Below are 27461 nucleotides of genomic sequence, written 5' to 3'. Positions count from 1 at the left end.
CTAGATGTCATTAGTATTTTCTCCAAATGCTGTGCTATATACAGTTTTAGTGTACACACATGGCACCATAGTTTTCATTTTTTTTAAGCAGCAAAATTTGTGGCATTTTTCCATGTCCATAAATATAGGTCTCTGGCATCTTTTTTTTCTTTATCCTCACCCGAGGGCACCTTTCCATTTTTTGTTCAGATAGAATGGGAGGGAGAGAGAAGGAGAGAGAGAGAGAGAGAGAGAGAGAGAGAGAGAGAGAGAGAAACGTTGATGTGAAAGGGACACATCGAGTGGCTGCCACCCACACAACCCAACCAGGGCTGGGGACAAACTGCAACTGAAGTGCATGCCCCTTAGCAGGAACCAAACTCGGGTCTCTCTGGACCAGTTAGGCTGACGCTCTAACTGCTGAGCCAAACCATCCAGGGCCCTGGCATCACTTTTTAAAAAGAGCTTTATTGAGACATCATTGCCATACAGTGAACTACACATAAAATAATCTGCAGCATGTCAAAGTGTAGTTTGTTACCTTTGACATTTCACATATGAAACCATTGTACAGTAAAGATAAGGAACTTAGCCATCTCTCCAAAAAGTGTTCTTAGACTCCTTTGTCATCCCCCCCACAGCAATTAAAGATCTGTTTTTTATTACTACACATTACATTTTCTAGATTTCTATATAATGGAATATATCGTTTCTCATGTCATTTTTAACAGCTGTCTGGTGATTTATTGTCTGGGTGGGCTATGAATTCAGTCCTCCTTTGTTAGTCCTCTGTGCTAACCATTTAGGTAGACTACCACCCCCACCCCCAGACTGTGCTTTGGTGTATTAAACTGTGTATGTGAGTGAACATTTGGCGCCAGTATCCTTAGGATACATTTCTAAAAGTGCGTTTTAAATTTCTAAAAGTATTGCTAAGTCAAAGACTATGGCACCCTTTGAGATGATTTATATGCCAAACTCTGCCCTACTAGTCAGTTTATACTATCACTAGTATCTTAGTGAAAAGTCATTTCTTCTCTAAGAATGATTTTTTTTTCATTAAAGAAAATAATCTTTTAAAAAATAATATGGCATAAAATCAAGATCTTGTTTTATTTGTAGTCGTGTCCCCCCCCCCCCCCCCAAAGGACATGCTTGGGAAATACAGGTGTTCCCTTATGGGTAAATAAGGCCGAAAATCCTCCTCCTTCCTTGTTTGCACAAGTCACTTAATGAACCTCTGGTTCATGCAAACTGTTAATGTAATGTTTGATATGAACTGTTTTAATTGGTTTATCTAAATAATTGTCCTGTGTTTTTCTTTTGAAGGTTTGTTATTGAACTTTGTGAACCAATTCAAGTAAAGCAGTTTGATATTGCAAATTATGAATTATTTTCTTCTACTCCTAAGGACTTTCTGGTTTCTATCAGTGACAGGTAAATTCTAAAACTGGTTTCTACAGAATTTATGGTGGGTCACTTTTAAAACATTTTTAACTGGGTCACTTTTTAAAACTTTAATTATTTTATTTATTTTTAGTTTTTTTTAAATCCTCACCTGAGGACACTTTTGCGTTTTTATCTTGAGATAGAGTAGGAGGGAGAGATGGAGAAAGAGAGAGAGAGAATCATCGATGTGAGAGAGACACATCGACTGGTTTCCTCCTGCATGACCCCGACCAGGGTCGGGGACTGAACCACAACCGAGGCATGTGCCCTTGACTGGAATCGAACCCATGACTCTTTGGTTGGGGGGGTCTGGCACTCTAACCTTTGAGCCATACTGGTCAGGGCTCATTTTTGTCTTCTTATCTTCCCTTCTATTTGATAATGGTGTGATTTTTCAAAATATTCTTTCTCCAAAAAAGGAATCTGTCAGGCTTTCAGTTGAGAAAGAAAATGTATGTATTTCACTCAATATTTAACTCATATTTAAACTGTTAAATCATGTTCACCTGGAGAGGAAAAAAATACCCATGATATATTTTGAAGGTGTGATGGGACCTCTCAGTATGTGTTTTTGTTTTATGATTTATTACAAAGAATATGTATATTTTCTAGGTATCCCACAAATAAGTGGATTAAGCTGGGGACTTTCCATGGGAGAGATGAGAGGAACGTCCAGAGCTTCCCTTTAGATGAACAGATGTATGCAAAATATGTGAAGGTAATGTGTACACATGTGGGACTATGTCCAGAATGGAAACACACCTGTTACTCATGCTTTATAACCTCGCCACACCTGTTTAGAAATCAGAAAAATTAAGAGAAAATTTACTGAATTTATTTTATTTAATAAAATAATTTTTACTTGGATATATTATTTTCTGAGACAAATAGTAATACATTCCCTTTGGTGTTACTGGAAATCTAGGCCAGTTTTTTATTTGTGGCACTGATGAAATCCCAGATTATAACTTTAATTTTCTTGAGTCTTTATATAAAATTTCATCTTCATAGTATGACATTTTTCTTCATTTCAAAACCTGTATCAGTGGTAGTCGCTGAAGTCTGGAAAGCAGGTCTGATTTCTTCTCAGGTGATTGTTAGGGCATTTCAGCTTTCCCCTCCAGCTGCGTGTTGTCGTTACAGACTTTGCTTTTCACATTCAAGTAAAGTATTCTACGTGTCCAAATACCAATTTCAAATAAAGTCAGCCTTTAAATATTTTCATTCAGTGTCCCTGCTGCTGTCCCCACCGCTAAGTCAGGTAGAATTATCACACTTGAATTGGATTTAGACTAAATATAGGAATTTCCTACTCTTCTCCCCCCCTCCTTTTTTTCTTTAAAATAGTGACCATGGGCATCCCACTTGAGTCCCCTCCCTGCTGTGGGGAGTCCGTCTATTTTTCAAATAAAACTTTCCTTTCGCTTGAAAATAAATAAATAAATAATTTAAAAAATAGTGGTCATACCTTAAAGTACCACTGTGTTCATAGTATGGCCTTCTTGAATGACAACATCTCTGATTTCTCTCTTTTCTTCCTTAAATGTGAAAACTTATAGCTACCTAATTGTCTTCTGGGATTTTACTGTTTATGTCTTGTAATAAGCATGTATTAAATTGGCTTCTATAAATGGGTAAACTTATAGTATTCCTACTCTCAGTATAAACATACTAAATTCTATTTTTAAAATAGTTGATATTCTCAGTAACTTAACAGTGTTCAGAAAAATTAAGGTGCATTCATCTTCAGTTCCTTTTTTTTTTATCCTCACCCGAGAACATTTTTTTTGTTTTTTTGTTCAGATAGAGTGGCAGGGAGAGAGAGGAAGAGAGAGAGAGGGGAGAGAGAGAGAGAGAGAGAGAGAAACATCAACGTGAAAGGGACACATCGAGTGGTTGCCACCCACATGACCCAACCAGGGCGGGGGAAAAACGGCAACTGAGGTACGTGCCCTTAGCGGGAACCGAACCCCGGTCTCTCTCGACCACAAGCCGACGCTTTAACCTCTGAGCCAAACCGGCCAGGGCTTCAGTTCCTTTTAAAATGAATACTAAATAATTGTTTAATGGTCTTGTTATATAACAATGTCTACACAGTGAGGAGGAAAAACATTAAAAATTATTTGGCAGGTGATAGTTATGTTTAATCTTACAATTCCTACAACTCACATATTATGAAATAATTCTGAGTATCTTTTCTTTACACCATCTACTTTGTTTATAATGAAACAACATTTTATTTTAGCATAAAAACATGCCAGGAAAAACTCCCTACCATGTCTCTTTTATGATGGGAGACTAGAGCATTTTGATGATTAATTTTCTAAAAAGTCCTTTTTGGTAGAATTAAGTCTAAAAGCAAAACACATTAAATGTGATATAAATTTACCTGAGTTTTTCTTATCCCAAAAGAATTAAACCCAAATCTACAAACTACTCTTTAGGAGCTTATATTTTAATAGTGGATTAACGTATTATAGAGTGCTCTAAGTTATCCTGAAATAACACAGCATATCAAAAATTTATGCTTTCCCTAAAACAATGTGTACCCAATTTTGTACAAGAATACACATTTTATATTATGTTTATCTTTTTTTGAATATGTATGTATATAGATATGTTTATCCACATATGTATTAATATATAAATTCACATGTAGTAGTATATGTATGATACATACCAATAATACTTAAGTAATATAAGGCACAGGTTATTTCCAGAGACTTTATTACTTTTAGAAAGCTTTCTTAACTAATAGATAAATAAAACAGCAGCAATGAATTTTAGGTTATTTAACTTAATAACCTTAAAATTAAAGTTAATGTATTTAATTACAATTAGATGGTACTTTATATTTGTGATGGTAAAAATTTAAATCATTGCTTTGATTTCTGCAAAGAATTAAGGATACTACAATTTTACCCATCCAAGTACATTGCTTTCTATACTTTAATTGAGCAGTATAATTTACAAATATTAAATGTTGCTTACAGCATGTTATCCAGACCTTGGAACTGATTTCTTTTTCTTTTCCTTTCTCTCGCTTCAGATGTTCATCAAGTACATAAAGGTTAGCAATCTTCTCTTTTGCAATACTGGCTAACAGGGCATAGCATATTACTGCATGGCAAAAAACCCCAAACTTTACAAGCCCTGATTTTTGGGGAAACAAGGACTTTATTTTTAGAAATGTTATAAATGCAAATCTGAGTATATTGTTGGATAATTTCGCAGCACCGTGCTAGTTTCCTGTTTCATGTGCTTTTATTCTTAGGTGGAGTTGGTGTCCCACTTTGGATCAGAGCACTTTTGTCCACTAAGCCTTATAAGGTAACAGAGCAAAATACATTTACTGAGTGGTTATAAAAAAGAAAGTGATACACAAAAATCCAAGCATATTTAAAGTGAAAAAGTAATTTTCTGTCATATAAGGTTAATGCCATAGAAATATAAGCTGTTACATTTTTTTTGTTCTTGAATACATTTTAGGAAAATGTCAAAATCCCCTCTGAGTAAAAATAACCATTATTTTGTGTTTGGTTTAGTTTGCTTGTATTTTGCTATCACAATAATATAGGGAACATTTTAGACTGATATCAAAACTTGGTCATTATATATTTTTTAAATGCCTTTAAATAGATTAATTTTACATTTTAATGGAAACAGTGACTGACTGCAGTGTAAGAAGCAGTTATTATTTTGGAGTTCAAAAGCTAATAGCCCTCAAAACATGACCAAAGTTCATCTGCTTTGTCGTTTATTGTGAAGAGATGACTCTCAACAACTTCGTTTTGTTTGTCTTTAATAATTTGTTGTTAATAGGGTATTTGGCACTAGCATGGTGGAAGAATATGAAGAGATTGCTGATTCCCAGTATCATTCAGAACGGCAAGAACTATTTGATGAGGACTATGGTAAGTGATCTTTAAATAGGTGATTATTATGTGTATATATTTTTTTTTAAAAAACTTAATAGTAAAGGGTTAAATATAGGTTAATTAAAAAATTAATATGATGATTGTCTTTAGTTTTTTGTTTTGTTTTAACCTTAATAACTAATTTTTTCTTAACCCTATTTTCTAAAATGAGTTTCTACTTTGTAAATTGAGTTGTTTTCTAGATCATCAATCAGCATTTATAACTGGAGCTCCCGTCCATAACATCTGTGCTATAAATTAAGATTATATCCCTATGCCAGGCCCAAAAACCTATTAAACTCATGAAACACCTGAAATAGTAGAATTGAGCATTAGTTCCTTTGATTTGCTTTGAAACCAAAAGCAAGCCCACTAAAGCCCGAGCCTTTGCAAGACACCTGTGAGCCTGAGGGGTAGGAGGGCTTACACACCCTCCATTTCTGCCTTATCAAGTCCTAGTTTTAGCATCTCTGAAATCGTAATCTGAACAATCTAAAATTTCCCTCCAGTTTTCCCATGAATAAAATGACATTTACAGGGAGTTTGTAAAATACATTGAAAACTTGAATAAAAGTCTTACAGTTATTAAAATTTTGTTAAGCAGTGGAATTACTTTTGTTGGTTTACATGTTAGATAACTGACTTCTGAATCTCATTTTCTTTTTGCCAACATATTTTAGATGTGTATGAATATTTATTATAAAATTTATCCTAAATGTCAGCTGACGTTGGAGGTAGTTCTCAGTGTAAGTACCTTCATTGTCTCTTTAAACAGATTATCCACTGGATTATGGTACAGGGGAGGATAAAGCCTCAAAAAATCTTCTTGGTTCTGCTACAAGTAAGTATGTTGGGGTTTTCTTAGTCACTGATAAAGCATTTCCCCTGACATATGTGGTCATTTTGTTGTGGTATGTTTAGAAGGCTTTGCCTCCCAGTGTTCAACGTTGAGTTGAAATTAGATCCTGGCTTTTGAAAAATATTTCTATGGAAATAAAATAGAAAGGATCGGTGAAAAAGAAGAGAGGAGGAAAAAAATGCAAGCTTAAATTCTCTAAGTGCTCATAATATTTGGCACATTCCTTAGAGTGAGGAAAGGGCTGTGGATTCACTTGGGACCGAATTATTAGAGATCCTAGACCAATGAGTAGGAGCAGCTGGGTAGTCATACTGCATGGCAGAGGAGTTTGAACAGTAGTTTCAGGGGCTGTATCCCTCACCGAAATCCTAGCCAATGATCTTTAATCTGTGGATATGATTAGTTTTCTATTTAATTACAAAATATAAAATCTGTTTTTATCCATAATAATATTGATTTCCAAGCAATAACAACAGCAGGAATATTAATTTACTCTTTGTAAACAACAGAAACAGTAACTATGATACTAGTTCTGTTTCTTGTCATTGTAACCTAGTATCTAACCTAGTGGTAGGCTCACTAAGGAGACTCCTGGAAAAGACTGTTTACCCACTGATGTTTTGTTTTTACTGTTAGAATGAGGGTAGGTATATTTTAATGTTTGTTATTTTTGATTATTCCTGAAGAATGTAAAGTTTACTGGAAGAGGCTTCCTTTCTATTTGGAGATTAATAGTTGGATTTAGTAGGGGCGGGTCTTAGTAAACAGACAAGCAGCTGCTTGTGCATTTCCTTTGCTGCTGCTAGTGAGTGGCGGCGCTGAGCCCAGTCTCAGCCCTCTGACTCCAGCTCTTGTGGACGCCCGACCGAAGCACAGGGCCTAGGTGTGTACCTGCGCTGGCGTGGGTCAGGAGGCATTTCTCCTCGTCTTCTCTTTCTCCCCTTTATGTTCTTCCCCTCTTCCTCTCCATGGAAGACTATCATAGTTTTTTGTTGGTGTGTCTCGTTCTGTTGCAGCATATATCGTCTGTGTTCTCTGTCAAGAGCTATTGGTGTGCTGGAGACCGAGTATATCATAATGATATTTGGTTCCTAGAATATCATTCTTAAAGGGCAGAGATGGGATGATAGTTGCCAACTCAAAGATAAGGGAGTCAGCTAATCCAGGAGAAATTAGAGACAGGTATCGAATTTGGCACTGTATTTCTGATGATTACCTCTGGCTACACTGAAGGTTTTTCAGTGACCAGATGACCGTTGTGACAGGCTGTCATATGTTTGGGTGCAGATTGAGAAGGGTCAGAGTAGAATATTCACAAAGCTGCTTTCTCTCAAAAGGAAAAAAAAAAAAACTGCATTTGGCAGTGTTCTGTGAACATAGCAAAATTATTTCTTGTAGATTAGAAATCTACAAAAAAGTAGAAATTTGCTTCTGTTACTCAAGTGGCCCCTGGAATGATGATAAGTAATATTTTTAAGTGATGGGTAGTATAAATCTTTACTGTATGTGCTAGCATTAAAATTCAGGTTAAAATATGCTCTAAAGTTACTTTTTTGCACAGATTAATAGATGATTTCTTTCCTTGAATTCTTTAATAATAAATGCCAAAGAAACTGAAGTCTAAGGTTAGATCGCTCTTGAAGCATAAGGGCCTGAGAGGGTAGACTTGACTGCACACTCGGGGTTCCGTGCAGTGGGGTTCCGTGCAGCCGTCCGCATTGTCTGCACTGGAGCCAGCGGCCTGAGCAGACGAGCTGCTGCTCCTGTTGCACTGCTGGCTGACAATAAAAGTGGGTTATGAGGAAATAACAGTTTCCATTGCTACTTCATCTTGGTTTGTGAGGAAATACAGAGTTTCCATTCCTGTTTTTATCTCATGCTGAGGCGTCTCCTGAGCCCTCAGAACCAAGGCCACTTCTCTGTTTACCGATTTGCCAGGTCAAAGGGCAAAGTTGACATCATTCTAGACATTCAATAAGCAAATACAGAGCTTTTGTGTCATACTAATAATGATTGAAACAGTATCACTGCTTTGTTGTCTTTCAGATTGTAGAATCACGTTTATGTAAAGATCAAAGTTAATAACTGTCAACTGGTTATGACATTAAAGCAGTCTAAAATCTCCTACTCCCTTCTCCTGCCATAAAGCACACATTTACAGAATTAACTCCAGGTGATAGTTCCCAGCCTTCTTGATATACTAGCTTTTCCTCCTAGATCCTGTCCAGTTCCTCACATCTGTGGTTTTCATGAGCAGAGGGATGAAAACCCTGGGCTCTCTCTCAGGAAAGGAGACTAAGACGGCTTAATATGTGGCCCGTGCCAGATCTTAGTATTTTAATAGGAGAATTAACTTCTAGTGGATCATCAGAGATTAGATTGGGGATGGAAGTTAATTTCCCGTGAAGTCCCGTCATCTTACTGGAAGGAAGCCTCTTGTTCCCAGCACCTGCTGTTTGGGGCCCTGCTGTTTTGTGCTCCTCGTGTACCTTCGGCTCTGTAAATAGATGCGAAGGTTTGGACCACTTTACCCGTCATCTAAAATAAACATCCTCTTTGGAAAGAGGCAGAATTAGCAAGTTTGCAGATTGCTCTACGTACAACACTTGGAGTTTTATGACTTTGGCTTTTAATGAATCTGCCTATGCCCAAGCTCCCAGTTCATGAAAGAATTTGTGTGATTTATCATCCATAGAACATTGTAAAAGTTATCAAAGAAAATTGATTCTATACAGATCAGCTTGGAGTTTAATCATATTACCAATAGATACTATAACAAAATCTTTCTGCTTCCCTTTGGATAATAATCTTCCCTTTTTGTTTATTTTTACTGATGATAATCACCTGTTTAGGAAAACCTTGTTTCTTCAGGCTTTTTGGGTTTTCTTTTAGACTGTAGAATGCTCTTAAAGAAAAACAGGCTTTTCGGTAAAATGAATTTTGGTTGTCACATGTCTTCCCTGTCTATATGTTGAATTATACTTGAATTTGGTAAGGCTGAAGACAGTGTTTTGGTAAAAGGTTTGAAAAAAAAAAAAAAAACCTTTTTAAAAAAAAGTATAGCTAACTTTTAAATTCCTCTGAACATAAATCTCAGATTTATGCTTTATACTTTTTTGGCTAAAATGTATGTCCTTTATTGGACTTACATAGTAAGGTGAATAAAAAAGTAATTAGTCCAAAATATGCAAAAAGGCCATTATAAATGGTTCTTTGATTATCTGATATTAAGTTAATATTGGGAATATTTAGGTGTATTGGTATTTCTTTCTGATTGAATTTTGTTTTAGATGCCATTCTAAATATGGTGAATATTGCCGCTAATATTCTGGGAGCAAAAACTGAAGACCTGACAGAAGGTACCTAATAATTTTATGGGTCTTTTAAATACTCAAGGGGTCTTCCTGGTTAGGAAAACTAGTTAATAAGCTAAGCAGTTTGATTTTTACTTTAGAAATATAGAAATGATCCAGTGGAATCTTTCAGTCTTCTGTTATTTGCTGTTTATTTCAGTTACACAAGCTCTCTTTTAGAATAGGGTCCTATCTCTGTAAAATTCATGAATTTGGTTTTTGGCTCTCCCTGCTGTAGAAGTAAAATGATTTTCTCCCTTATCTCTTTCCTGGGGTTTTGGTGCTTTAATGATACTTCACATATGCTTTATTTAGCAAATATCTACTCAATTTAGAAAGCAGTTTTTTCCCTTACAGAATGCCACATAAGAATATTATTAACCAGGAGAAGTAATCTTGCCCTTAAAAAAACATCAACAACTCATTTCCAAGAGCAAACTTAAAATGACACATTTGTTTCTGTTCATTCTCTCCAGAAGCTCTTTCAGGTGTCTGTCTGGCAGGCATACTAACCATGTGCGATTACACAGACGTCACAGTCAGCTGACTTGCTTCAGTTATCTGAGAAGCTGAGAAACACGCATTACTTGTAGCTGTGACCTTGTGCAATCATTTCTTTCTAAAAGAACGTGGATGAAAATAGTCTGCAGTAGCAAACTTATTTGACTTTTTCTTCTCCCTTGAGAAACTAAAGTTCTGTATTTGTTATAATGAGATATCATGGTATAGCTTTCACAAATTAAACAACATGGGCGTCTTTCTCACAATAGGAAACAAAAGTATGTCTGAGAGGGCCACTGCCCCAGCTGCACCCCAGATGCCTGCAGCAGGTCCCGGGTCACCTCCTGCTCCTCCGCCTGAGTAAGTTCCATTGTGCAATTTGAGTTCTGCTGAAACAGAGAACTAAGTCTGCCAGTACGTAGGAAGGTACTTGTGATTTGTGTGAAATGGTTATAGAAAGCTCCATTATCAATGGTAGACATTCCACAGGCCAGATGATATTCAGATTATTTGGGGGAGGAGGGGGATATGTTTCTTCTCCCTAAAACAGATAATCGTGTGTTGTGCCACATTGGTATTCCCTAAATCATCCACAGAAAAATAATCTTTGAGAAATCTATCTGCATTTTGAAAATAGGATATTCAGGCACAAAGTGAATTCATAAGCATTAAGAATCCTGGATAGCCCTGGCCGGTTTGGCTCAGCGGTTAGAGCGTCGGCCTGCAGTCCAGAGAGACCCGGGTTCGGTTCCTGCTAAGGGCACGTACCTCGGTTGCAGTTTGTCCCTGGTCCTGGTTGGGTCGTGTGGGTGGCAACCACTCGATGTGTCCCTTTCACATCACTGTTTCTCTCTCTCTCTCCCTTCCACTCTATCTGAACAAAATATCGAAAAATGTCCTCGGATGAGGATAAAAAAAAAAAAAAATCCTAGATAGTTTCTGCTCTGAGAATTTATAGCTCTTGTGGAGCTCAACTTCAAATATAAGGGGTAATGAGGCTTGTAAAGATTTGGTGAATATTTATAGGAGGAAAGGTACATAATACATTCCAGGAAATGGGAGTAGTGTTCATAATCAAACAGTTCTTAAACAGAGATTAAAGAAAAGCAAGGTTGATTTGCTAAATATGGTGATTTGAATCATCTGTCTGGGTGCTTGATAAATGGTCTTTCTGTTACCATTTCTGAATGATATTTGTTTTTATAATGAAAATTGTTTGACAGGAAAAAAGTCATCCAAGAATTAGTTTCATTTCATCTGTATTAATAACCATGGATATTTTTCTTAAGCAAGATTTTAACTTTAGATTTATAATTTAAGTGATTTGTAATTATGGTATATATTTCTAGGTTTGTAACCGCTGAAGAACAAGGACATGACACAGAGCCGTCATCACTAGATACTCCAAAAGAGAGTCCCATTGTCCAGCTAGTTCAAGAGGACGAAGAAGAGGCAAGTCCATCCACAGTGACCCTTCTGGGTAGCGGAGAACAGGAGGATGAGTCATCACCCTGGTTTGAGGCAGAGACACAAATATTTTGCAGTGAACTGACCACAATTTGTTGCATTTCTAGTTTTGCAGAATACATATATAAATGGTGTTCAGTTAGAGTTGCTCTTTATCGGCAACACAGCAGAAGTGCTATGAGTGAAGAAAAAGATTATCTTGTGCCAGTGCAACCAACATTGCTACTTCCTGCAGAATCAGTCGATGTGACAGTATTGCAGCCTGCACCTGGAGAATTGAACAGTAAGAGTAAGGCAAAGGAAGCCGAGACGGTTGTTCTAGGTGACTTAAGTAGTATGCACCAAGGTGATTTGATTAATCACACTGTAGATGTAATTGAACTTGAACCAAGCCATCCTCAAACTCTTTCTCAGTCTCTTCATTTAGATGTTACTCCAGAAATCAGTTCATTATCTAAAATAGAAGTATCTGAGCCAATTAAATATGAAGCAGGGCACACACCATCACAAGTGATTCCCCAAGAGAGTTCTGTTGAGGTTGATAATGAAATAGAAAAGAAGTCTGAGAGTTTTAGTTTTGTAGAGAAGCCAACTGTGATCATCTATGAAACTAAACTTAATGAAGTAGTAGATAGTACTGTAAAAGAAGACATAAACTCCATGCAAATGATCACAAAGCTGTCCGAAACAATAGTGCCACCTACAAGCACAGCTGCCGTGCCAGACAGTGAAGGCGGGGAAGCCAAAATGAACGTAGCTGACACACCAAAGCAAATGATGCCTCCTGTTGTGGATGCTTCTGCATTACCTGAAGTGAAAGAGGAAGAACAGTCTCCAGAGGATGCCCTTTTAAGAGGGTTACAGAGGACAGCTACAGATTTTTATGCTGAATTGCAAAATTCGACAGATCTAGGATATGCTAATGGAAATCTTGTACATGGATCAAACCAGAAGGAGTCAGTGTTTATGAGACTTAATAATCGTATTAAAGCCTTAGAAGTTAACATGTCTCTCAGCGGTCGCTATCTGGAGGAGCTTAGCCAAAGGTAAGCTTTATTATGAGTATGCGCAACCCACACCGCACAGTGAGTTAAGTAGTGGAATGTGATCTGTGACTAGAGAAGGAGGAAATTTAATTATCTCATGATATAATAGTAGTAAGCACCATTTTTAAAAAAATATGTGTTTTCATTGACTTTATAGAGAGGAAGGGACAGAGAGATAGAAACATCTATATGAGAGAAACATTGATTGGCTGCCTCCTGCATGCCCCCCCTACTGGGGGATCAACCCTGTAACCCAGGCATGTGCCCTGACCCGGAATCGAACCAGGACCGCTCAGTCCAAGGGACCATGCTCAATTCACTGAGCCACACCAGCCAGGCAGTCAGCACCATTTTAGCTGGAGAAAGAGAGAGAATTATTTCGATATTGATCAGTGACTTAAAGGCTTTCTTGTCTTTCTTAGAAGTACGTAACACCTTTATTCTTAGGTTAAGTTTGAATGATCTATAATCAGTTTCTTCTTTCTTCTGTTGCTTAATTTTAGCCATGTTTACTGTTTGATTCCCAGACACTCATGGGAGGAGTTACGGTCTGTGGACCTTAAAGCTCCGAGAGTAACGTGACTAGATGGCATTAAAAACTGAACTAAGTGAAGAAAGACTCCAGTGGATGGTTAGGCAGCATTTGCACTTTCCACAACTCCTACAACCTTGGTTCCAGCTGTAGTCATTTACGCTGGCACGGCCAGAGGCAGCGCCGGTGTGCCAGGCACAGTCTCCATGTTTTTAGACCTATTGCTCTTTCCTCCCTCAGTATCCAGTGTCCTTCGGGCTTCTCCTCCAACATTTGTAACTGCCTAGGCACTAAGTGTCTGGAGTTTCTGATACACTACATTTTTCTACTCTTTTTAAATCAAAATGCTACTAATGAGACATCACTGAGGTAGTCATTGTATCCCAAAGGAGTCTTATTCCTAATCCATGCATACAGTTTATTGGCTCGTTGTGTGTACATGTCCACTTAGCTACCACATACCTGCTCTTGCGTCTCCTGTCCCCACTGCCCCCTTAAGGAGACCACAGAAATCACTAATCTTGTTTTAAAGTAGGATAATTGACATATAACATTATATTAGTTTCAGGTGTACAACATAATGATTCAGTATTTGTATATATTTGAAAATGATCACCACAATAAGCCCAGTTAACATTTATCATCACACAGTTACAAGTTGTTTTTCCTTGTTTTTCCTTGTTATGAGAACTTTAAGATCTGTGCTCTTAGCAACTTTCATATATGCAACCAGTAGGTCTTATATGGCATGAGATATGTAGATTCAATGCTGAGGTTATTAGCAGATACCTTAAGTGACTTCTTTATTTCAGCTATGTAGTGGTCCTGTATTGCATAGGCTTCAGTCATTTTCAGAAAAATTTATTTGTCTCATATATTGAAATCAGAAGTGTTTCCAGTAATAAATTAATAAATAAGAAATTAAAGCTAATTTAAATTGATTATTAATTCACAGGTACAGAAAACAAATGGAAGAAATGCAAAAGGCTTTCAATAAAACAATAGTAAAACTTCAGAATACTTCAAGAATAGCAGAGCAGCAGGTTGGTTATCGTCATGCTTTATTTAATTTTTATATAAATGTCCACTGAATTTTGTAGACTCGCTGGTAAGAAGGATTAGTAATGTTGCTTTTCTTTTCCCCCTAAATAGCTTATGACTAAACCTGTTAATGCCATGTTTAGAAAGTTTCCCAAACTATTAGCACTAATGTTTCCTCTAGAGAAAACTTTCCTGAGCATTATTCATACTACATTTCAAGATTGTGTGTGTGTGTGTGTGTGTAAGTGCAGTGGACTTCTGTGCAACTTAGTTAAACTCGAAAATCCTTTGTTGTTTGCTGTGTAGACAGCCTTACTGACTCCAAACAAAAACAGGTTTTTTCCTTTGTAATCCCAGTACCTGTTTCTTCCATTTTCCCTCTCATTTCTTACCTAAAGCTGTACAATGATGCAACAGGGCTGTTGATGTGGTCATTCCCATCTAACTGATTTTAAGGGAAAAATTTCAGTATTGCATGACAAAGTGTGATGCTTTTTAGTGTTTTATTGTGTGTCACCATGGTGAAGAAATGTTATCCTCTTCTGAACGTTTCTTTGGGACTAGGGAAGAGCAGAAGTTTTTAATTTGTTGAAGCTCAATTTACACATTTTCTCTCTGCTTTACAAAATCTTTGCCTAATCCCAAGTCACAAAGATTTGTTTTTAACTTTTTTTCTAGAAGTTTTAATAGTTTTAGGTTTACATTAGCTTTATGATTCACTTTCATTTTTATGTGTTGAAAGGTATGGATCATAGTTCTTTTTGGGGAGAGATGAGAAACATGAAAATACCTTTGTTCCAACATCATTTGTTGAAGACTGTCCTTTCTCCAATGAATTTCTTTTGTACTTTTGATAAAAATCAGTTGACCATATATATGTGGGTCTGTTTTTAGGCCTTTTGTTCCGTTTGTCTATCTTTATACGAATACCTCATTGTTGTGATTACTGTAGCTTTATAGGAACTCCTGAACTCAGGTAGTGTGAATCCTCCAGCTTTGTTCTTTTCCAGAACTTTTTCTCCAATCTGGATTTGGCTCATATGGATTTTATTTTTTAAAATTATTTGTTATTATTATTTAATCCTCACCCAAGGATATTTTTCCATTGATTTTTTTTTTTTTTTTTTTTTTAGACAGAGTGGAAGGGAGGGAGGAAGGGGGAGAGAGAGAGAAACGAACATCAGCGTGAGAGGGACACATCTGTTGATTGCTTCTTGCATGACCCCGAATGGGGCCAGGGATCAAACCTGCAACCCAGGCACAAGCCTTTGAACTGTGACCCTTTGGTCCCTGGGCCAACGCTTTAACCATTGAGCCAAACTGGGCAGGGCATGGCTCATATGGATTTTAGAATCAGCTTGTCACTTTCTATTAAAAACAAAACAAAAACTTGTTTGGATCTTAATTGGGATTAATTTGATAGATCAGTGTGGAGAAATGACCTCGTAACAGTATTAAGTCTTCTGACTCATGAACACAATATTTTATTTTTTGTTAATTTTAATACAGTGATTTTCCTTCTGTATGTTTTTTTTTTTTTTTTTTTGTCTTATGTCTCAAAGATTTGTTGAAATACTTTTAAATAATCTTGTGTGCTATTAACACTATTGGAAGTAAATCTTGATTACGGAAGTATTAACCGGTTTATTAAATTTAATAGACTGTCCTTTAAATGTTTGTAACTGTCTAGAATTTATCATTGTAGGTAAAAATCTCAGTAAAATGAAATGATTTAATGAGTCTCATTTAGCATTTGAGAAAGATGAACTGGGATAGAGAGCCCCACAGTGGACCACAGTGCGGGGAGCAAGTGAAACTTTCCTTACAGTTGTGTATGTCCACCTACTCCAACCTCACACACACAGCTGCACTTAACATTGAAGTCTAAATTTGAAAAACTGAAGTCTAGAATAATAAATGGTTATGTAGCTGTTTCATAGAGGGCCCCAGATTAGAGTGTTAGACTTCCATAACATCTTCCTGCTCCCTCAATTCATAAATGTGAAATTTCCAGTGCATTCTACCTGATGTAGGTTTATAACCATGAACACGATGCACAGTTCCCTAAAATATGCATGCATATTTTGAATAAAGACATATTTGTTGATATTTAAAGTTTCTAAAATTCGGAGCTGAAAAGTTGGGTGTTTTAACAAATTACTTCTCATTGGTGATATTCTGGCATTAACTACATAATCAGTAGTAGATTTTTGACTGTGGTATCCTAAGGTTCCATCCTAATATAAAATAAAACTTTTAAAACCTTGGTGTGAGCCTGCTTTTTATCCAAAAATACTCTTCAAAAATTTTTCAGCGTGTCTTCGTGGCAATTGCTTTGCCTTAAAAACACATATTTGACAGTAACAATTTTGCATAAAGCTGGTTATATGGTGGTTTTTACATATGGAGTCCATATTAACTTAAACGAATTTATTAACTTCTGTTAGACAGTCTTCTACATGGTAGCAAGGAGTGGCAAAATGGGCTCTTTTTGGGGAATGGGTGGTGGCAGGGGCAGAGGTTTGAATGGTCTCAGATTATTGAAGTGTTTTTTGTTTTTCAAAAATTTCTGTTAAGAGGCAGAGGGCATGGAGGGATTGAGCAAAAAAGAATAAAGAGAAAGAACTCCTGGACACAGACCACAGTGTGGTGATTGTGGTTGGGAGAGGGGTGGGTGAAGGTGCAAGAGGGTTTGGGGGATAAATAGTTATGGAAAAAAGGAAATATATTTAAAAATAAATAAATAGTTTACACTATTTATTCATTAGGGGCTTTGCTTATTAATCCCCCCCCCCCAGGAATTTAATAGTTTTTCCAGATTATTTTACTAGAATTTATAACCCAGCTAATGTATAGATGAAACACAAAGACAAATAATACTTCTTCCTTTATCATAGGATCAGCGGCAAACAGAATCCATCCAGTTGCTGCAAGCACAATTGACCAACATGACACAGCTGGTGTCAAACTTATCAGCAACAGTAGCAGAATTAAAGCAGGAGGTAAGCCCAGCTGGTGTGGCTCAGTGGTTGCACCAAGGAGGTCGCTAGTTTGATTCCTGGTCAGAGCACATGGCCAGGTCGTGGGCCCAATCCCCAATAGGAGGTGTGCAGGAGGCAGCCAGTTGATGTTCTCTCTCATCAATGTTTCTAACTCTCTCTCCCACTCACTCTCTCTAACATTAATAAAGGGGGGGGGGAGGAAGTAATTGTTGTTTGTATTTTAAGAGTGCATATCTAGAGGTTGTCATAAAAGCAGGCAAGTTAAGAACATGGTATCTAAGAACTTGAACCAAATGAAATTGTTATTTATAGAGAACTTTTCAGAACACCAAAATGTGACATTAAAAAGTTGTGGAAATATATTAATTATCATAATCTTTTGGAAAACATGGTTTTCATGGTTTAGGTCTTACCTAAAATATAGTTAGTTATAAAGCCATTCTGTTAGGCCTTTTGTAAACCATTGAAAGTTGCAATACAGACTTCATTTTCAGTTCAAAAAAGCTTGAGTTTCTTAACACAACAGAGATTTCATTGATGTATAAAGTATTCATTGAGCAACCAGTATGTGTTTGGCATGAGCTGTATCGCCCCAGGCTGGGGCATACAAACATGAAGAGTCCCTGGCCTTACAGTAAACATGTGAGGGACAGTGGCACAGAGAACAATAGGTGTGGGGGGTGGAGTGGTGGGCATAAGGTTGCAGCTATAGCCAGAGTGAAGTTGGAAGGCTTGTCTGGGGAGATGGCATTAACTAGTGCTAAGAGGAGGTGGCACCATGGAGGCTGGGATCAGAACAAGTCTGTTATAGATGAACTAGGGCAAAGGACCCACGATTAGAGACTGATTTGTTTGGGTGCAGAAAGAAAGCTGGTGTGACAGAAGCGGAGTGAATGAGGGAAGTGAGGGTAAAAAGTGAGTTCAGGATATTGGCAGGAGCCCAGTCATGTAGGTAGGCCTTTGTAGGCAATTTAGAATTGAATTTTATTCTAATCGTTGTAAGTCATTGCAAGTACTGTGTAAAGAAGTGACTTAGATCATCTCATTGACACCACTTGGAGAAAATCTCCATTTGTTGTTCTGTGGAGAATCACCTCTGGGGACAGCAAGAGCAGAAGTGGGGAGGAAACTAGGAGGCAGTGGGCGTGGCTGTAGCAGGTGAGGAGATGGCGTGGACTAGGGCTTTAGATGTGGAGGACAGGGTGAAGTTGTTGAATTCAGGATGTATTGAAGAGGAGAAAGACAAGCCTGCTGAAGGATTTGGACATGTAGGGTGAGGAATTAAGAATGATCACCAAGTTTTTGGCTTAAATAACTAGGTAATTGCTGGTTCAGTTTTATAAGATGGGAAAGACAGGTAAGAGCACAATATTTTTTCTCCCCGGGAGGACACAGTGCAAATGGAAAGACAAAACAAATGTGACAGAATGTTAACAATTGGTGAACATTGGTGAAAGGCTCAAGTGTGTTCATTGAACTATTTACAAAACTTTTTCATAGGTTAGAAAATTACAGTGAATTGGGAGGAAAAAGAAGAAACATTAGAACATTGTCTTGGTTGTACATTTTCAAAGAGCATGCCCTGCATTTGTGATTTTGCGGCACATTAAGAAAATGTTTAAAGTGATTTGTCCTTTGAATTTTAAATCCCATTATATTTTTCCTGGTATGATTTTAAAAGTATTATTAGTCTCCTCTCTTCTCATCTCAGGTTTCAGATCGGCAGAGCTACCTTGTCACCTCTTTGGTTCTCTGTGTGGTCTTGGGACTGATGCTTTGTATGCAGCGCTGTCGAAACATCTCTCAATTTGATGGAGATTACGGTTCAGGACTTCCTAAATGTAATCAGTATCCAAGCCCTAAAAGGTAACGTCAGTATTATATTTCACGATTATTTTTACTATCCTTTTTATATTTTTGAGAAATTTGGGCAAATGAGGGATATTGAGATCATTTCCCTCCCCATATGATTATCTTACAACCAAAATGTTAAAAACCTCTTTAGAACGAATGAGATGGTTCTATGCCTGGTAAGTTCTATAGACTGTAATAGAGAAAACACTAACAGTAAATGCATAAAAACCCTTGGACTGTTTGCTTGTGGAAGACGTGAATGTAGAATTCAAAGGGGGGAGGGAAATAGGTATTTTAATACTTCACTTTTTAGAGAATGATCCTTAAATGTTTGTTTTTACATGTATTAGCAATAATTGGAGTGTTACCTTAGAGGTGATTTCTGTGTGGCTTGTACAGTTCTCAGTAACTTCCATCTAGCTCCTACTACAGAGTAAATTATATGTAGTGTACTCATTGTGTCCAATGTTGATTTTTCTTCCTGTTGTTAGGTGTTTCTCCTCCTATGATGATATGAATTTGAAAAGGAGAACTTCATTTCCGCTTATCAGATCCAAGTCTCTACAGTTAACTGGCAAAGAAGGTAGATTTTTGTGGAGATGCAATTTGTGTGTATATGTGAAAACGTGGATCTAGCCTGCTTGTGACATAAGTATAATGTCAGTATTGTATTGGAGACTATCCACAACAAATAGCGGGTGATAAAGCCACCGTATCTGTTCACACTCTGTATCTGTCTCTTACTGAAAGCCCAGAGGGCGGGGAGGGGCTGTTTAATGAGCCATTGGTAGCTTTGTTTGCACTTGCTCCTGTTTAGAAGTATTTCTTTTTAGAAAGGGATGTTTGAGACAGTTCACCAGATATGGAAAACCTGAATGTGCTCCCATAGCATCCTGTGCTTATCTGCTTCCTCTTCCTGCTCAGGTAGGACTCCTTTGCCTCTAGCTTAGGACTGTGAGGCATTTCGGGAAAAATCTGGTTTTCTCTTTTTTAAAGCCCAGAGCCTATAATAGCATTTAATTGGCTAACATTCAATGAATACTTAAATTGCAGTGAATGGGTTTGTATTAGTGGCTGTTTTTCTATATCAGTACTTTCATAAGTAGTGCTTTCATTAATGCTTATTAAGAGACTTATCCTCATAGCAGTATTAAAATAAGCAAACTAATTATGTATTTAAATTAGGAGTGCTTTCTTAATCATTGGCTTCTCTCTTTCTTTAGGGTTTAGTATCTAAGCAGCATATTTTAATTTATTAAATCATTCGAGTAATCATTCCTGAGCTTGACTCGTTTGCTATTATCACAAAGCTTTACAGACTTAACCTATTACATGTGTGTGTGTTTTAGGACTAGTAGCTCTCTTCCTCCTTCCTGCTTTTTTTCTTCTTTTTTCTTCTTTTGGCTGATATGTCTATTTGCAACTTAAAATTTTAATTGAAACATCTCCAGAACTTATTTTGTAAATCTAAAATTTTCTACAGCTTCCTTTTACCCCTCTCCACCCAGCCCCTGGTAACCACCACTGTATTTTCTGTTTCTATGAAGTTTACTACTGTAGGTGATACTTCATGTAAGTGGAACCAAGTAGTATATGTCTTCTGTGACTGGCTTATTTCGCTTAGCACAATGTCCTCAAGATTCACTCATGTCATAGCATGTGACAGGATTTCCTTCCTTTTTAAGGCTGAATAATATTTTTATTATACATATATGCCACATTTTGTTTATTCACTTGTGAGTGGGCATTTGGGTTGCCTTCACTCCTTGGCTATCATGAATGTTGCTGCTATGAACCTGAGTGTGCAAGTATCTCTTTAAGACCTTGTTTTCAGTTCTTCTAAGCATATACCCACAAGGGGATTGCTGGACCGTGTGCGAGTTCTACTCTTTGATGAACCTTTATATTGTTTTCCATAATGTTTGCACCATTTTACAATCCCACCAACAGTGCACAGTGGTTTCAGTTTTCTTCATATCTTTATGAACACTTTTTTTCTGTTTTTGTTTTTTTTTTTAATAGTAACAGTCCTAAAGGGTGTGAGGTGATATAACTCATTGTGGTTTAGATTTGCATTCCTGTGATGATGAGTGATGTTGAGCATCTTCTCTTGTGTTTGTTGGCCATTTGTAAATCACGTTCAGACTCTTTGCCCTTTTCTAAATTGGGTTACTTTTTTGTTTAATTGTAGGAGTTCTTTATATATTCTAGATAGTAACCCCTTATCAGATATATGATTTGCAGATATAGTCTCCCATATTCATAGATTGCTGTTTTAATTTTTTTAAATCCTAAACTGAGGATATGTTTTTATTGATGTTTTGGAGAGAGAACATCGATGTGAGAGAGAAACATAGATAGGTTGCCTCCCATATACACCTTGACCGGAGTTTGAACCCACAACCTGTTTGTGCCCTGACTGGGAATCAAACCCACAACCTTTTGGTGTATGGGACAAAGCTCCAACCAACCAAGCCACCTGGCCAGGGCCATAGGTTGCTTTTTGACTGTTTGATTGTGTTCCTTGATAGACAGAGGTGCTTAAGTTTGACATAGTCCCATCTGTCTATTTTGGGATTTGCTGCCTGTGCTTTCAGTGTCATATTCAAGAAATCATTGCCAAGTCTACTATCATGAAGTTTTCCCCCTATGTTTTCTTCTAGAAATACTAATAGTTTAAGGTAATATGTTTGGGTCTTTATCCATTTTGAGTTAGTACTGTGTGAGGTAGGGGTCCCACTTCATTTGTCTACATGTGGATGGATGTCCACTTTTCCCAGCACCATTTGTTGAAGAGACTGTCCTTTCCCTGGTGAGTGGCCTTGGCACCCTTGTTTAAGATTATTTAACCATATATGTGAGGGTTTATTTCTGGACTCTCTTTTAATTCCATTTGTCTATATTTGTCTGTCTTTATACCAGTACTAGATTGTTTTGATTACTATAGCTTTGTGTAATGTCTTTTGAAATCAGGAATTGTAAGTCCTCTAACTTTATTCCTATTTTTCAAATGTTCTGTCTATTTTAGGTCTCTTATGATTCAATATAAATTTTAGGATGCATTTTTCTAATTTAGTAAAAAGTGTTGTTGGGATTTTTGTTAGAGATTATGCTGAATCTGTAGATTGTTTTGATAGTATAGACATCTTAACAATATTAAGTTTTCTAGTCATGAACATGAGCTGTCTTTCCATTTGTTTATATCTTTTATAATTTCTTTCATTAATGTTTTGAGTTTTTAGTGTACAAGTCCTTCACTTCCTTAGTTAGGCTTTTTCCTAAGTATTTTATTCTCTCTGATACTATTATAAATGGAATTGTTTTCTTAATTTCCTTTATGGATTGTTCATTGTTAGTTACTGTGTAGAAATGCAACTGATTTTTGTGTGTTGATTTTGTATCCTGCAACTCTATGCTGAGTTCATTTATTCTAATAGTGTTTTGTGAAATTTTTAGGGTTTTCTATATATAAGATTATGTCATCTCTGAACAGAAATAATTTTGCTTCCTTTATTCCAACTTCTATTCCCTTTTCTTGCCTTATTGCTATGGCTAGGCTTTCTATACTGTGTGGAATAGAAATGATGAAAGCAGATATCCTTGCCTTGTTTGTAATTTTAGAGGAAAAGCTTCCAACCCTGCACCATTGAGTATTATGTTAGCTGTGGGCTTTTCTTAAGTTTTTTTTTTGATATGTTCAGGTAGTTTCCTTCTGTTGCTAATTTATTGAGTATTTTTATTATGAAAGGGTGTTGAATCTTGTCATGCTTTTTCTGGATCAATTGAGATGATCATGTAGTTTTTGTCCTTTATTCTGTTAATGTGGTGTATTACATTGATCGATTTTCATATGTTGAATCATCCTTGTATTCTAGGAATAAATCTCATTTGGTCATAATGTAATCCTTTTTTAATGTGTTGTTGAATTTAGTTTGCTAGTATTTTGTTGATTTTTGTATCACCATTCATCAAGGATATTGTTCTATATTTTCTTGTAGTGCCTTTGTCTGGCCTTGGTATCATGATAGTGCTGGCTTCATAGAAGGAGCTTAGAAGTGTTTCCTCCTCTTCAAATATTCAGAAGCATTTCAGGAGGATTGGTGTTAATTCTCTTTTAAATGTTTGGTAGAATTCTCTGATGGTGCCATCTGGTTCTGTGCTTTTGTTTATTGGAAGGTTTTTGATTACTAATTCAGTCTCCTTCATTGTTGTTAATCTGTTCATATTTTTTATTTTTTTATGACTCATGCTTGATAAGCATGTTTCTAGGAATTTAATCCATTTCTTCTAGGTTTCCAGTTTGTTGGAGTGCAGTTGTTCTTAGTAGTCTCTTAAAATCTTTTTATTTCTATGGCATTGGTTGTAATGTCCCATGTTTTATTTTTATATAATGCTTAGTACTTTATACAAAGTTGATTTACAGTACAGAATTGGAAAATTACATAATTTCTTGTTTTAGTAAGCATTTGAAATTATGTAATGATTGGACTTAGATGATTCATGTTGTGAACTAAATTGTTTAATTTATTATAAATACCTCCTTCTCTTAGTGTCTTCCTCTTTCTCCTCTTCAAGTTTATACTTTGATTTGCAGTCCTGTCACTTACGTTGACTGCCCAGTGGACCAAAATTGTTTTGATTTTTGTGACACATTTTATTGTGAAATATAACTGATATATTTAAAAAGTTCATAAAACTAAATTATACAACTCATCAAGTAATTATGAAGTGATCATCTGTGTAACTAACACCCAGATCAGGAAGTAGAACAAGGCCATCTCTCTTGGTATTGCTCCTCCCACAGGTGACTATCTTGACTTTTGAAATAATCATATATTTTCTTAATAGTTTTATTATCCTTGTTTGTATTCCTTAACAATATAATTTTAGTCTTGCCTAGTTTTGAGCTTTTGATAGATGGAATCATATCATGCAGAGGTTGGCAAAAGGAAGTTACAGTTACTTGTTTGGAAAAATATGTAATAAATACAAGAATAAATAATAATAATACAAGAATAAGCTATGCATACTCACAACTGTAAACCTCTTTTGCCCACCCTGTATTTATCCTGTCTTGTCTTCTTTCCTTCAGCATTCTATTTGTAAGATTCACATACGTGATTGCATTACATTTTCAATATTGTATAGTATTTCAGTAACTGACTAAATCACACTGTATTTATCTATTTTCCTGTTGCTTAGAGTTTGGAGCTATTATAAAAAATACTGCTGTAAGCATTCCTTTGTTTGTATACTGGAACATAGTTGCATGAGTTTCTCTAGGAATATTACCCAGACGTGAAATCGCTGGGTTGTAGGGTGTGCTTGTCTACATTACAAGGTATTGCAAACTTTTCCAAAGTAGGCATCACAGTTTATGTTTCCACCAGTGCTGTGAGAATGTCCAATAGCCCACTTTCTTGCCAACAAACACTGAGAATTGTCACGTTTTAAAGTTTGCTAACCTCACGGCAGTTGTAATTTGCATTTACCTGATTACTAATGAGGTTGAGCATTTTATGCCTTTTAATCATGTGTAGGTTATTTCGGATTTTCTGTGAATATAGGCACATCTTTTATTTAAATTCCTGTTTAAATTTTTTGGGCTCCTTAATCTATGAATTGGTATCTTTTATCATACTGGAAATTCTTAGCTATTATTTTTCCCCTAAAATACTGCCTCTGCCTCATTTTTTTGTTTGTATTTGTTTTAGAATTTCCATTTAATTAAATGTGTTAGTCTTTCTCTCTGTGTCCCCTTTGTCTCCTAAACTCCCCTGATTTCCCCATCCTTTTGCTTGTCTGTGCTGTATTTTGGATGAATTCTTCTGATTTGTTTTCCAGGTCATACATTCTTCAGCTATCTGTAGTCTGCAATTAAATTCATCCCCTGTCTTTTAAATTTCAGTTGTTTTCCATTTCTAGGATTTCTTTCAGTATTTTGTTAAACATCAAGGTCTTTTTCTTTTGTTTCTTGAAGATATTTTCAAGCTTGTTTTTTATTTCGTATAGTATGTGTAACTGTATTTATAGTCTATGTTTGATAGTTCTAATATCTGAAATTTTTAAAAATGTGTTCATTAGTTGTCTTTGCAAACTCTTGCTCAAGGTGCTTTGTAGCTTTGTGTGCATGGTTATCTGTGTGCTGGTCCTTCTCTTTGAAAGATTATTCGTAGGGACAGTTTGAGGGGTAGGGTGTAGGTCCAGGTTCCAAGAGAATTTGTGTTTGCTTTACATTCAGGAAAACTTGACATTCACGGCTGGAGGTTTGTTGACTTCCAGCCCAGTGATGGGGATTGGACCCCCAGTCCCTGCATGGCTTTATTCTTTCCCTGAGGGTCTAGTCCTTGGAGTCCCATCGTAGTGCTGGGGAGCTGGAGGGGTTCTTACAAACTACTGCTTTGAGTGGGCCCTGAGGTTTGATTTCTGGTGTATCCCTCAGGCTGCCTTCGGAACCGAAGTGCACATGTTCTTGCATTGGTCAGAGCTCTCTGGACGGAAATGACTTTTGTGTCCACTTGACTTTTTAGATTCCTACTTTCCCTTTGATTTGGGCCTGGGGATTGCTTGCTTATCTCGGCAGCTTTTGATGCTTTTAGTGATTAAAAAAATTCATCAGATTTAGTTTCTGTCATTGGAGAAGTTGATCTGAATAATGCTAACACCCATTCCACAAGGAGACATAATGTTGAAAAAATATTTTTTGAGTGAGGTTAGTAATCTGATAGAAATTACTATTTGGAGAAATGGTTGGGTATTTTTATATATTTCTCAACAAATTTTTTTGGCATAATGTCAAATGCAATTGGTTGAATCATGTTATTAATACATTTCTGGTATCTGAAGTTTTATAGTGAATTTTCCGTTTACACACTTCTGCCTCTGTCATACCACAGATCACGGACTCTCAGTTGTTCCGTGGAACCCAAGTGTTGTGTTCGCACGTTGGTCACGTCTGTGTGGGTGGCATAGGGCTGTCTTGAATGTGCTTTAAAGTAATGAAGTTTTAGAAACCTAAATCTAATGTTTCTGGTTTACTCACCATGCCAGAAGTGTTCCTGCATCATTGTTTGGTCATTTTATATTGTATGTTCAAGCTATTTTTAGGCTTCAGAGTTCACAGTGTTTTTTTGTTTGTTTGTTTTATTTTTTTAATCCTCACCTGAGGACACTTTTGCATTTATCTTCAGACAGAGCGGGAAGGAGAGAGGGAGGAAGAGAGAGAGATACATCGATGTGAGAGAGACACATCAACTGGCTGCCACCCACACAACCCCATGGGGCCGGGGACAAACTGCAACCGAGGTACGTGCCCTTAGCGGGAACCGAACCGGAACTCTCTGGTCCGCAGGGCTGACACTCTAACCTCTGAGCCAAACCAGCCAGGGCTCATAGTTTTTATTATAGTAAAACAGAGTAACAAACAATAAGGGGGAAAAGCCTTAGATCTGGTTTTGTGTCTGTGTGCCTCTGACTTTCATACGTGGTCACAGCTCTTGTTGCACAGTGTTGACCCACATCTGTGCACAGTGTTGAGTGTAGTCTTTCAGAAAATACTCTGATGACCTGACCTGTAGGTTTGGTATTAGCACACTGGAGATACTATTTCTCATCAGATAAGAGGGTAGGAGTGAGCCCTGAGAAGGGTCCTGGCTGCGTTGACCGGCAGCCAGCTGGTAGTTGAAGACGATGGAAGGTGTTTGAAGGTGACCAAGCCCGAAATAAGAATGGAGCCATCTCCCCCCTCGCTCCCAGCTTGTTATTCTTGGCTTACTAACTTAAAGTGCTTAAGGAATGGTTAACCTGGTGTAAATATAAATGTGTTGCTTCTGTTAGGAAAAATCCCTAAGGGATACTATCATTGTTTGTTTAATCATAGCCTAATGTACTTTACATCTGCTTTTTGTTTTTCTTACTCACAGTAGACCCAAATGCTTTGTACATTGTAGAGCCTCTCAAGTTCTCGCCAGAAAAAAAGGTAATACTTTGTTTCTTTTTACATGTATTGGTGGGTTATATGGTAGTAGAGGGAGAAATAGGGTGAAAGGTTTAATACAACCTTTAAGTAAATGGTCCTTGAACTTGCTGTTTCTTTTCAGTCATGGTAATGATAAAAGTCCGTGTTTGCAGAGGTCAGCAGACTGATCCGCAAGCCATATCTGGCCTGTGGCAGGTTTCGTGCGAACCCAGAGCCGTTTGTAAAGGACTAAAATGGAAAGGAATCTGCGGGGACACAGCCGACCCGCACAGCTTTGTCACTGCTGTGAGAGCCTGCGGTGCCTGCTGTGGTCCCTGACCGGTGCAGGTGCAGCGCCCCCGGGCAGTGTGGTCCCTGACCGGTGCAGGTGCAGCGCCCCCGGGCAGTGTGGTCCCTGACCGGTGCAGGTGCAGCGCCCCCGGGCAGTGTGGTCCCTGACCGGTGCAGGTGCAGCGCCCCCGGGCAGTGTGGTCCCTGACCGGT

The 27461-nt window shown here is 37.2% G+C and overlaps 1 protein-coding gene across 12 annotated transcripts in view; it reads left to right on the top strand.

Moving 5' to 3' along the window:
* The window catches only part of SUCO (SUN domain containing ossification factor), a 58062-nt gene that overhangs the window by 27154 nt on the left and 3447 nt on the right, over window positions 1-27461 (top strand). For 5 of the 12 annotated variants that reach the window (XM_036272106.1, XM_036272097.1, XM_036272095.1 and 2 more), the window contains 14 exons: window positions 1309-1416; window positions 2041-2146; window positions 4478-4498; window positions 4703-4758; window positions 5251-5342; window positions 6121-6186; window positions 9495-9563; window positions 10328-10418; window positions 11408-12571; window positions 14059-14146; window positions 17042-17146; window positions 18837-19012; window positions 19492-19583; window positions 26923-26978. In XM_036272106.1, the coding sequence (XP_036127999.1) occupies window positions 1309-1416; window positions 2041-2146; window positions 4478-4498; window positions 4703-4758; window positions 5251-5342; window positions 6121-6186; window positions 9495-9563; window positions 10328-10418; window positions 11408-12571; window positions 14059-14146; window positions 17042-17146; window positions 18837-19012; window positions 19492-19583; window positions 26923-26978 (2290 nt within the window). Of the gene's footprint in view, window positions 1-1308; window positions 1417-2040; window positions 2147-4477; window positions 4499-4702; window positions 4759-5250; window positions 5343-6120; window positions 6187-9494; window positions 9564-10327; window positions 10419-11407; window positions 12572-14058; window positions 14147-17041; window positions 17147-18836; window positions 19013-19491; window positions 19584-19833; window positions 19896-26922; window positions 26979-27461 lie in introns of those variants that run through there. The other 7 variants (XM_036272100.1, XM_036272098.1, XM_036272096.1 and 4 more) reach the window with 6 other exon arrangements.

Source organism: Molossus molossus, unplaced genomic scaffold (genome assembly GCF_014108415.1).
Source record: "Molossus molossus isolate mMolMol1 unplaced genomic scaffold, mMolMol1.p scaffold_m16_p_20, whole genome shotgun sequence".
Lineage (NCBI taxonomy): Eukaryota > Metazoa > Chordata > Mammalia > Chiroptera > Molossidae > Molossus > Molossus molossus.
This window is presented reverse-complemented; position numbering and strand designations above follow the sequence as displayed.